The sequence below is a fragment of the Elephantulus edwardii genome, unplaced genomic scaffold (genome assembly GCF_000299155.1).
Source record: "Elephantulus edwardii isolate Elephantulus edwardi_28Jun2011 unplaced genomic scaffold, EleEdw1.0 scaffold00097, whole genome shotgun sequence".
Classification (NCBI taxonomy): Eukaryota; Metazoa; Chordata; class Mammalia; order Macroscelidea; family Macroscelididae; genus Elephantulus; species Elephantulus edwardii.
Window position 1 is genome coordinate 1,996,643 of NW_006399847.1, and position 12,606 is coordinate 2,009,248.

At 40.8% G+C, this 12,606-nt stretch overlaps 1 protein-coding gene across 1 annotated transcript in view; it reads right to left on the reverse strand.

The window, feature by feature from the left end:
• LPIN2 (lipin 2) overlaps positions 1 to 7,219 on the reverse strand; it is a 35,535-nt gene extending 28,316 nt beyond the window's left edge. The window contains exons 1-2 of the mRNA XM_006891388.1: positions 7,016 to 7,219; positions 2,498 to 2,593 (exon numbers count right to left, since the gene is read on the reverse strand). Coding sequence (XP_006891450.1) covers positions 2,498 to 2,593; positions 7,016 to 7,207 — 288 coding nt within the window. The 5' untranslated portion in view covers positions 7,208 to 7,219. The remainder of the gene's footprint in view (positions 1 to 2,497; positions 2,594 to 7,015) is intronic.
• Positions 7,220 to 12,606: the final 5,387 nt, after the last annotated feature.

The following is a 12,606-nucleotide window of genomic DNA, read 5'->3' on the forward strand; positions in this document are numbered from 1 at the left end:
TTCACACATGCATTTTTAAATTCTTTCTGATGAAGCTTTTGAACGGGCTTTCTGAACATTTTATCCTAAACTTTTGTTTACCTAAGCAAATTCTATATTTACTAGTAACACTACTGAGAACACACATTAATAAACACATCAGTGCATGTTGCCTGAGAGGCCCCATGGGAGCTCCCATGGCCTGTTGGCCCAGGCTCTCTCAAGTCAGTGGTCTTTGACACGGAGTTTACTTGTATGCCTGAAAATAATTTTGTTATCTACTCCTAGAGTAAGTCTTACTGTTCATGATTTGATTTTAAAGCTAGGGCTTCTATTTAACTGTTTTCCAAGTAAATTCCTAGAATATCAATAGTCACTCGATGTTTCTCTACAGTAATGTGTTCTCTAACACAGCATGCACATAAGAGCCAGTCTGAGCAGAAAAAAATTAAGAAAATGTAATGTCTATATGAACAATAATCTGACTTATTTACAAATTTACAGAAGCCAAGTATTTAGCAATCCCACTAAAGAATCTATTCTACAGAGGAAAAACACTTGACAGGGACCACTGGAAGTATAAACACAGATAAGAGCAGTGTTTGTATCAGTGAAAATGGAAATAACAGATTTACCAGTAAAAGAATGGTTAAATAAAGTGTGTATCTGTGCTGTGGAATACTGTGCAGCTATTAAAACATCTAGATTTAGATGTAGAACTACTGATCTGAAAGGAAGCTGATGGTACATAGTTCAATGGGAAACATTTAAGGGAAACAAAAAGTAAATAAAAGAAAGTGAGATGAGATTGTGTTGTTGCTGTGTGTTGCCAACATATACCTGACCTTCTAGCAGATTTCCAGGGGCAGTAAATTACACAGGAGGAGGACTGCCCATCAAGTAAATAAAAGGAAGTGAGATGAGGTTTTAGTTAATTTTAATTCCTCTCTCAACTATGAACTCCTGCAGAGTAGAGGGTTATTCCCAGAACATGACACAGTATAGTAAAATCCAAACACATATTAAGTGAATTAACACATTTTATTTTAAAAGATAAATTATAATATAATAGGGAAAACCAATCAATATAGTTATGAATGGTAGGAGAAAAGACTGGAAAACAGATACTCTCCAAGAATCTGCAGGGAGCTGCACTGGTGACGTTGGAATCCACCAGCAGCCCTGCAGAGAAAGATGGGCAATCTCAGTGCAATCTACTACCTCGGAAACCTGCAGAAGGGTCAGCTGTGAGTTGGTTCCAATTTGAAAGCAATGAAAGAGTGAGTTAAGTACATTTTATAATGGAATCACCAGTCCAATCACTATTACGGATTATACTGTGGTTTTTAGCAACACATCAAGAATATTGCATCCTATGGTAATTTTCATTTACTGTGTCTAACATTTTGCCTCTGTTTCTTAAGAGTGAACTTATTTTGATAAAGCAAACGTGAATAAGGTAATAAAAAACAACTTATCTTAAGATTTATGAAATTACCAACTTAGTAAATTGTAATTTACAATAAAATGCATAATTATCCTGTCTTTACAATGCTTTAACATTGGTACCTAAGCCACTCGCTTTTCTCATAACTAACAAACAATAAACACAATTTTATTCTACTGCTGTTTGTTATCGGTTGATATGTGTACCTTTGTGGATTTCTAACACTACACTGGCAGTTCATCTCTGAAACAAACAAACAAAAAAGCAGCAGTACTTAAAAGAGGGTAGTGGTGGCACAGTCCCTAGGGAGTTGGCTAATGTCAAGGTTTCCACCTCTCTGGCAGTTTGAACCCACCAGACACTCTGTAGGGCATTCTCTCAAATGATTCACAGCCTTGGAAACCCAGTGAGTGGTCAGCTTTAAATCAGTTCTGACTCAACAGCAGGATTTTCTAAGAATGAAAAAATGAGGAGGAAGGCCACATCAAATTATCAGGAACAGTTTACACCTTAGCAGAGACATAGGGTTGGAGGAAAGGGAAGGAAATGAAGGAAGCTGAACATGCAATTATCTCTTATTAAAGAGTACAGGCCCACTTCGATCTCCTGAAATCATGATAAATTAATTCACGTCACTATTGATGGTTAGGGATGTAATATCCCTAATAAAATGATAAACATGTTTTCCATGTTCAAAGGTCAAATGCATACACACCTCCCTTCTGAAGAGATAGGCTTTCACCACTCAGTTAAAACAGAATATATTCAGTCAAGGTATAAACTGTAGTACAGTAAATAAAAATCCACACTGAAGTCAGAGAACAGCTGTGACTCCTTACAGAAAGAGCTGTTCTGCCAGCTACCTCTCTCTTGCTGCTTGGTGCTGTGAAAAATTCCTCATCCCTCTGCCTCCTCTCTGACAGTTTAATATTTTAACCAAAGATTAAGTTTGTCTAGCCAGCAACAATCAATCATTCACAGAAACAAGCTTTAAACTGCTGAACATCTCTGCTTCAGGAGATGTATACCCAAGCCAAAAATAATGTATTACATAGATACAGCAGTACTTACATATTCCTCTTTCGTTTCCTCTACAAAGAAAGCTTCTCCATTGTCACCTAATTTCATATGAAGATCCACTGCATCACCATTGATTTCTATATCAATCTAAGGGAAAAAATAAAAGTAAGACTGAGCATGGAAAGAGTTACTCATTCAAGCTCATGTAAGCCATATACTTGGCTTCTGAACTGTCTGAAGTACTGAGGTGCCCTAGGGCTACAGTCTTGGGGACATGACTGCACCCACTAATAAAACACTCACCGAAACAAAGGACCTTGGGAGGAAAAAACAAAGGACTGAGGAAAATGTTTCATTATCTACTTTTACAACATAAAAAATTCTGCACTTATTTAATGTCTTAATCCTAGTAAAAATGGGTAGAGTCACTGTCAAATATTTGCATCTTTTCCAAAGTATAAAGCAGGCAGGCCTCACCTTGTAGAGACATGGACAATTTCATTTCCATCATGTCATAAACTGTGAGTAATTGTTCAAAGTACAAACTTCACTTCTGTCCACAAATGGCTAATAGGTTAAGAGATGTTCAGCTTGATTAAAGAACACTGAGGGCACGCCTTCCAGAGCTGTCTGTCCTGGCCACTGTATATCTGTCAGTTCCTATACAGACAGCAAAGTATGTGGCTGTGTTGCTTCCTTCTATCCCAATAAAAACCCTACATGTCATTTTATAACAAAAAATACTCCTCTTAAGTTTAGTAAGAAGAAATAAGATACTTAATAATTTACACTATTCCCAATGTTTGAAATGGCTGTGTACATAGCAAACACTAATGTTATAATTTTTTCATCTCCCTATTTTTGTCTAGAAAAAGCCCTGGTGGCACAGTGATTAAGTAGTTAGTGACTAAACAAAAAGACTAGCAGTGTGAACCACGAGCTGCTCCTGAGGATAAAGACGTGGCAGTTTGCCCTAGAAACAACCCAAATTCAATGCCACTGGTGCCCAGTAACCCTCCGTTAGGGTTCTGAGGCTTCTGTAAATCTTCATGAGAGGAGTCCACCCATCTTGCTCTTGTGGAATCTGCTGGTAGATTCAAACTGGCGGAAATGCATGTCCTTTTAGTCAGCAGCACAGCTTACTAGATCCTATGCCCTTGGAGGTCTCTGAGGACCTACAGCCTGGAAAACCCGATGGGGTAGTTTGTGCTCAGTCCTACAGGTAGTTATGAATCGGGATAAACTCGACATAACATTGGGGTTTGTTTATCAGGATCTCTGGTGGTGTAATGGGTAAGCACTTGGCTACTAAGTGTAACTCCAGTTACAGCTAACTATAAGATCCACCCAGGATCTCTAAGACAAAGATCCAATGATCTGCTCCTGTAAAGATTATTCACCTTTTCCCTCAGAGGGGCTCACAGACTAGAATTGCTGATCTTTTGGTTAACAACCAAAAAAATGTTCCACAAGAATATTAAGAGATGTGGCCTAGTGGCAAGAAGCTGCACTGCAATCCCAGAGGTGCGCTGTTTGAATCTACCAGATGTTCTGGACAATCTCCTCCTGTACCTGTTAAGATCTGATTTGACGGTACACACACAAAATAAAAAAATAAAAAGAATAAAAAAAAATTTTAAAGAGATGGCACCAAGTTGAGGTCTCTGGTGATGATTTTAAAGAAGACATTTGTTTTAATCTACTAAAATTCTAGTAAAATGCTTTCTAAAACACTTATTTCTAGTCACACTTCCCACACTGTTGCTTTATCTTGCTCAACATATGACTGAGATGTTGAAACGGAACTGATTTTAAGAAATATTAAGATGCAGCAGACACTTGCTTCAGTCTGCCACCCTTATGGGCAAGAACATTCCAGTGCTTTAGGAGATCTACTGCATCTCCATTTCAGTCCATATATACTTGAGCTGTGGCTTTAGTAACTGTGAGACAATTAGTGTTTCTTAGCAGTTCTCCAAAAGAAGCCAATTTAGTCATTCTACTCTCAACGACTTGATGGCACTTAATTACACCACCAACAAAGAGAGAGCTCTGTGGGCCTTGTGAATAGAAGTTATGTAACCAAGGCAAAGGTGGGTGATTTTAATCTGCGACCCTCACACCTGGCTTCAACTGTTTGTGGTCAAACATTCTTCTAAGTGGTATAACACTGGTCTGTCCATTTGCTGTACAGAGGTAACTCGTGGTTGCTGTGATGCTTAACACTGTGACACTGATGTGTCAAATGCGATAATGGTTACCATGGTGGAGTGTTTTGTGGAGCTCCCCAAATGGACAATTCTGATTCATAACAACCTGTAGGACTGAGCACAGACTGCCCTGTTGGGTTTTCCAGGCTGTAGGTCCTCATGGAGCTCCAAGGACACAGGCTCTAGTAAGCTGCACTGCTGACTAAAAGGTGGTGGAAGCTGGAGGGGCATCCACTTCCGAAAAGCTTGCCTCTGGAAACTCTATGAACTTGGAGAAACGAAGAAAGTTACACAAGTGTTCAGGTCTTTCGTTCATAGGGTCACTATGAGTCATTTACAACTAATTGGCACTTAACAATAACAACAACAACTCTCAACTTAATCGCAACAATATCAGTCTAGAGACTAAGGTACACCTAATCCAGGCCATGGTCTTTGCAATTACTTGTTATGCATCAGAAAGCTGGACAATGACTAAGGATGACGAAGAATTTACGCCTTTGAGCGGCACCAAGAAAGCAAATAGGTCTGTTTTGGAGAAGGTGAAACCAAATTTCTCCTTGGAGGCCAGGATTTTGAAACTCCATCTCACATACTTTGGGCATGTGGCCAGGAGAGACCAGTCCTTGGAGAAGGGTATAATGCTCGAAAGGGTGGAGGGACAACCCTGGATGAGAAAGACTGGCATAGTAACTGGGGCAATGGGGTTGGTGTGCTGGGAGCCAGTGTGATTGGCTCAGGACAGGACAGGCTTCAGAGCTATTGTACACAGGGTCACTATAAATCACAGGTGACTAGACAGCACATCGTAACAACAACAGCAGTAGCAAAACTCTCAACGAGAATGAATGGCCCCTGAGATTAATGCTGGTACTTATTAGGGGAAGAAGTTCTCTTTACCCTGGGGTTGCTAAGCAAATAGGGATGACTGGCAGCCATCCTGCTTTAGAGAATCAACACAAAAGGAGGCACAGAGGAGAGATGGGGAAGAGAATGGGTTTTGATCCTACCTTTGAGGCCTCCACAAACAGTCCTAACTAAATAAATTCTTTTCTTGCTTTTATAGCAAATGCTAAACCAAAGGCCAACTGAGTATATTGATTTAGAAGGAGATTCTCACGTTCATTTCTGTGTTTTGAATCATTTTGCCTTTGGTGACAAGAAAGGGATAGCAGCATAGTCTGTAGGGAGTTAGCTGCTCTGCTAAGCCACAGGTCACATCTCTCCCATGGTTCAACTCCACCAGTGGCTTCAGGAGAGAGATGGGCAGTCTCTTCCCAGGGATGAAGATGAATTCTAACTCAATATATTTCACTATGTACTTGAGAGTCAAATGCAAGGGCAAGCCCTGGGATTAATAACAAAACTTAAGACAGCAAATTAAGATTTAAGCTGTAATGAAACTCACAAATGTAAATATGACATTAATTAAATTCAAGCAAACCTAATGTATTTATGAGTATGTCAGTTTATTTCATAGACAGTTTGACAGAAGGGTTAAATCTAAAGTACAGTTGTTGTTGTTGCTGTTAAGTGCTGCTGAGTTGTAGACTGCCCTATTAATGAAAGACCTGAACACTTGTATAACTTTCACTGTTTCTCTAAATTCATAGGGTTTCCGGAGGCAAGCTGTTTTGGAAGTGGGTACCACTCTCTCTTTCAAGCTTGTTTTAATAGGGGAGCTCCGCCAAACATTGTTCACCATGGGTAACCATTATCACATCTGACACATCTGTGTCACAGTATTTAGCATCACACAGCAACTATAAATTACCTCTGTACAGCAAACGGAAAGACCAGTGCTATACCACTTATAAAAATGTTTGATCAAAAACAATTAAAACCAGGCGTGACGGCCGCAGATCAAAATCACCCACCTTTGATTTGGTAGCATAACTTTCTATCCACCAGGCCCACATGTTGGGGTTGTTGTTAAATACCATTGAGTAGTAGACGACTCATAGAGACCCTATGACCAAAAAACCAGAATACTTGTATAACTTTCATCATTTCTCCAAGTTCAGAGAGTTTCCGGAGGCAAGCTATTTCGGAAGTGGATCACTTAAATACATGCAACTTCATCACAGGTAACTTCAGCCAAGAGGTCAAACTTTTACCCATCCAGGTACAAATGCACAGGATTATCAAATTATCTGGTACTCTTTTTTTCCCTGGAGTGACTGACTTCCTATGACAGGGCTTTGTGATTTTAGGAGTTACTTTGAAACTAACTAGTACATAAAGGGTAATTTTTCATACCACTGTCTTCATCATCATACAAAACAACCCCCGTCACCCAAGATTACTTGCTCACCAAGGCGGCCTGTCCCTGTCCCTGGAGGAGGTATGCCCCACTCACCACCTTCTCCCTGGACCGCAGCACACCCAGCTTCCCGAAGCGCACGTGAAAAGGCGAGCACTGGTAGGTACCATCCTGCTGCCGCACCACGATGACGTCGATGCACCCAGACAGGGTGGCCTGGTTAATGCCCTTGTAGAGTTCCTTCACAGTGACAATCACTTGCCCCGCCAGCTGTCCCACATAATTCATGGTTTGAGACTACAAAAGATAAGGAGGAAGCGATGAGATAGAACACGCAATTTGTGGATAAAACAACAATGACAAAAAAGTAACAGCAGTGACAGAATTTCATGCTCATGATCTTGCTTATTTGAGATCCCGTATTCTCACAATATCCCTGTTTTCACAAGTTCATGCATTGATAATCCCAGACTGCCCTTCTCTGTATCTTGAGAGCCAGTCCCCTTAGCGCTTGAGGGAAGTAAAGAATCCTTCTTTCCTAGCACCACGGGCAGTGATTATTCATTAGGTAATTTCCTCCAAAGATCAGAACTCACCTAAGACAGAACCATCCAAGACCCCATCACCACCTCTGCCCTCTGGCCAAACCCCAAAACCTGGGCTGTGTCACACTTCGGCCACAGCAGGAAAAACAAAGGAAAATCACTCCCGTTAATCTTTCAAAAGGAAAAAAATGAAATAAATGTGAGCTGGGTTCTCGTCAGAACTACTGTTAAGACAGTATGGTTCAGATACATGTGAGGTAGCCTAGATTTAATAAGTTTCTATTGTTGTTGTTATGTGCTGTTGTGTCGCCTGCAACTCAGTGACCCCTAAGGATAACAGCTCTGAAGCCTGCCCTGTCCTAAGCCAGTCTCACTTACTCCAACACACCTACCCCCATTACCCCAGTTACTTTTGTCAATCTATCTCACCCAGGGTCTTCCTCTCTTGTGTTATAACTATCGCTCCACCCTTCCAAGTATGATGTCCTTCTCCAAGGACTGATCCTTCTTGGCCATGTGCCCAAAGTATATGAGATGGAGTTTCAAAATCCTAGCCTCCAAGGAGAAACTTTGTTTCATCCTCTCCAAGACAGAATTGTTTGTTCTCTTGGCAGTCCATGGCATGTTCAATACTCTTCTCCAGCACCATAACTAAAAGGCATTGATTCTTCTTCTGTCATCTTTTGTTACTGTTCAACCTTCTGATGTACAGCAAGTAATTGCCAAGACCATGGACTGAATCAGGAGCACCTTAGTCTCCAGAATGACACTGCTGCTTTTCAGTACCCTGGAGACGTCCCTGACCACAGATTTTCCCAGTGCAATTCATCTTTTGATTTCCTGACTGCTGATGCCAAGAGTGTTGACTGTGGAACCAAGCAATCTTGAAGATGTTAACAACCTCAATCTCTTCTCCATCTGTTATAGTGCTGCCAGTTGGCTCAGTGGTGAGAATCTTTGTCTTCTTGATGTTGAGCTTCAATCCATATCAAGACTACAGTCCTTGACTTTCTGCAACAAACACTTCAGATCCTACAAGTTTCAGCAAGCGAGGTCGTGTCCTCTGTGTATCGCAGGTTGTTGAGTCTTCCTCCAACCCTGATGACACATTTATCCTTATCAAGTCTAGCCTCCCAAACGATCTATTCTGCATAGACTGAAAAGGTACTCAATCTCACATTTACTGTCAGTAAATGACAAGGTCAGTTCTGACCCACAGCAAGCCTCCATCAGTTTCTGAGGCTGCAAAGAGTTAACAGGAGAGATGGCCTGTCTTCTTCCTAGGGAGCCACTGGTGGTCACGGGCCATGTGGCTATTGGTGCAACAGTCTATGCGTAGTATCACCAAGAGTTCCCTAAGTTAATATTGTTTCTGTCTTAAAGACTTACAATACAACTCACAAGAGCACATATTCATACCCCGTAAGTTAAAAGTTCAGAAAAGCATTTTCATTTTGGTCTACCTTCAATTCATTATGCAGTCAGGACGCCCGGGGATCAGAAGAGGCCCCTCCAGTCAAGGACCTCGGGAAATGTTTCCTGCTCTCTCTGACCCTCCAGCCCTCTGTGGCTCCAACTAGTGGTGGCTCTACTGTCAACAGAGAGAGGACCCACCATGTCTATGCTCTAAGAGTGAGCACTGGGGGAACCACCCCCACCTCTCAATTTTTCCACTCATCAAAGCAATGGTGCCACTGGGAGTTCCATGTTTTATCACATGGTTGCCTGTGCACTCATTTATGAAGAGAAGAAACCAATACCATGAGTGATCAGACAGACATCATTAAATACGTGGCTAAAGGTACCCTTACCTTCCTCTTGACCTCACATCTGGCAACCACTAATGAATTTATTCTCTATTTCTTTAATTCCATCATTTCAAAGAAGTGATATAAAAGAAGCCAGTGTAATTATTTTTTTAAAAAAGGAGAAAAAAAGAAGTGATGTAAGTGAAACAATATAGTATGTGACCTTTGGGGGTTTCCCTTTCTTTCACTCAACACAGCTCTCTAGAAACCCATCAGTCACTGCTATGGCCCCTGGGAGGCACTAGCTGCTGGTCTTTGATGGACTGACTGAAAGGTAGACAGTCTGAGCCCACCGTGGGTATGTGGGATAAAAGCCTGGCCACTGTTGCCATAAAAACTGTTATCGCTGTATTCCACTGAGTCAACAACTCCCACTCATACAAGCCTATAGGACAAAGCAGAACTGTGATCAAGAGTAATACCTTTTGTTTGGTACCCCATTCTTTTATTTTATTAAAGAGAAGGCAGCTAGTTCAAGGTTTAAAGAGTATCTCAGAGTGCTTTGTCTCAGGGACTCTTCTGGTCTTAACTGGTCCAGGAAGCTTTTTAAGGATTTCCAATTCTGTCCCACACTTTTCCATTCTATTAAGATTCCAATTTACCATGGTTCTGGTCAGAACGGTCCCTAGTAGTGGGTGGGCACCATGTAGCTCTTCTTGTCTCAATGGAGATGTGTTGAGGTAACAGCTCATGTAGGGTATTAGTGCTAGATTCTTCTCGGAGACTCTGGTTTCTCTTTTTGCCCCTGATGAGCCGAGACAGACAGATGTATTTTAGCTGGTTGTTTGTGAGCTTTAAGACTCCAGATGCTACTAAATTCACTAAGATGTGGAACACAATCTTTGTAGGCAGTCTTATATCAACTGACTGAATTGACTTATACCACAAGACTTAAGTCCTAAAGCTCTCAAGCACAATACAAACAAAAATCTCTCAGGATATTTGGTTACACCTACAAAACATCTTTAATTGTCTTCTAAGAGCATTTATGTCTGCACACACACATTTACATGCATGCATCTACTACTCTCTGTGTACATATGTATATGCCTTTATACATACACACAAACATTTATATTTGTTTGGGGATCCTTGTGGGTGGTGATGCCAAATTACGTATGTAAAATTCTTTAGCAAAAACCACCTTTTTTTCTTGAATACTTCTTAGTGACTTCATTACTTTGGTCAAGTCACTCTAGCCATACCCACAGTTGGTGCTATGTTTTTCCTATCTACCAGGGCAATAAGCAACACAAGAATAGATGGAAAAATACTGAAATTGTTAATTTCATCTTACTAAAATCTACAATCAACCCCCTTGGCAGCAGATGACAAGAAATCAAAAGACATCTATGCAATGGTAAAGTTTGCCGTCAGTGACCTCTCCAAAGTACTGAGGAACAATGATGTCAGTTTAAAGACTAAGGTTTGCTTGGCTCAGGCCATTCTTTTCCATCACTAGCTAGCTATGTGTGTCCGTTTGAGAGCTGGACAATGTATAAGGATGACAGAAGAAGAGTTGATGCTTTTGAGCTGCAGTGTCGGAGAAGAGTACTGAATGGACTGCCAAAAGAACAAACGGATTTGTCTTTGAGAAAGTGTAGCCAGAGAGCTCTTTGGAGGCAAAGATGGCCAAGTTGTATCCCACATAAATTTTGAGCAGGATTTCTTGGAAAGTGACATCATGCCTGGAAAGGTGGAGGGCCAGTGAAAGAGAAGGAGCCCCTCAATGAAATGGACTGATTGACACAGTAACAGCAGCAATTGGTGTGACTATGTACAAGGCGATGATGCTGTAGCCGTATAGGACAGGATTCAGATCAGCTGTTCATAGGGACACTATGAATTGTACTCAACTCAACAATGCATGAACAGTAGCAACCAACATCTTCTAAGGCTATGAGATGCTCTGCCGGAGAAATATGAGCAATCTCCTGTGCCTCTGGAAACCTGCTGGATGGTCAGCTCTGAGTCAGTTCCAACTCAGTGGTGCACCACTACCACTGAGGCATTAGCCCCCCTTTCCCTCAACCCTCCTGGTAACCACCAATGAATATAAATTTGTTCTTTAAAAAAAAAATCAACCTGGATCATACGACATTTGTCTTTATGTGATGTCAGGATGTCCTCTAAGTCTATCCACATCATGTTTGGTAGGCTCATGACTGTTCTTTGTGGCTGTGCAGTACTCTGTCACACTACTGTGCTTATGTGTCACATTTGCTACTTGATGGGCATCTGGGTTGTTTCCCCTTTTTGGCTATTGTGAATAATGCTGCAATCAGTATGTGTGTGCAAATACCTATGTCTCTTTTATTACATCTCTATTGTATAAGTTGAGTTATATGGTCTATTTCAGCTTGTTTTAGGAAGTGTCATACCACTTTTTTTCAAGGTCTGAAAGATTCATAGCAATTGTTAAGATATGTAAAGTGCCAACAGCAATGTATAAAGGTTCCAATATTGTCACATCGTTGCCAGTATTTATGTTGTTTTGTTTTGACCAGTCATTTAAGGTAGGCTGAGCTAGTATCTAGTAAGCTTTGATTTTTATTTATCTAACAGTTAACAATTATGAGTATTTTTTCATGTTTGTTGCCCACTTGAATATTTTCTTTAGTGATATGCCTGTTCATATCCTTTGCCCATTTAAAAACAGAACTGTTTTGTCTTTCTGTTGTTAAGTTGTTGATGTTTTCTCTAAGTCTGACCCTTATCAGCTGTTATTTCTAACAGTCTCCCCCCTCTTCCCTAAGACTATGTTGACTTTTTATTCCTTTGATACAGTTTTTTCCATTGGATCTTAAGGTTTTATGAGGTCTTAATTACCTATCAAATTGGTCAACTCAAGACAGGAAGACATTGAATAATATGGAGTGGCACAGTGCAGTAATGCGCTCGCCATGGCGGAGACTGAGAGGAAGGTGCAGGATGGGGCGGCTCCAATCTGTTGTTCATGAATCACAGTCCACTAACAACAATAATTATTTATTTGGTGTTCTGCTGCTGGTGCACTTGGAGTTGCCTCAGCTTGTTGTTAAAGAAAATTATTAGGCCCCACAGATCTCTGGGTAACTCTGAGGTTACGTTTTAGTGTTTTATTTGTTTCACTTTTTCTGCAAACAGATATCCAGTTTTACCAGCACTTTTATTAAAGAGATTATTTCTTCCACAATAAGTGGTCTTTGATCCCTTGAGTTTTTCACAAAGGATCTGAGAATCACTAAGAGGCAAACATGAATCTGGAGAAAATACCACTAAGAATTGCTAAGAATTGACTTCCGTGAACTGATGATGGATCAAGCATGGGCACTAACAGCAGCACACGTCACAA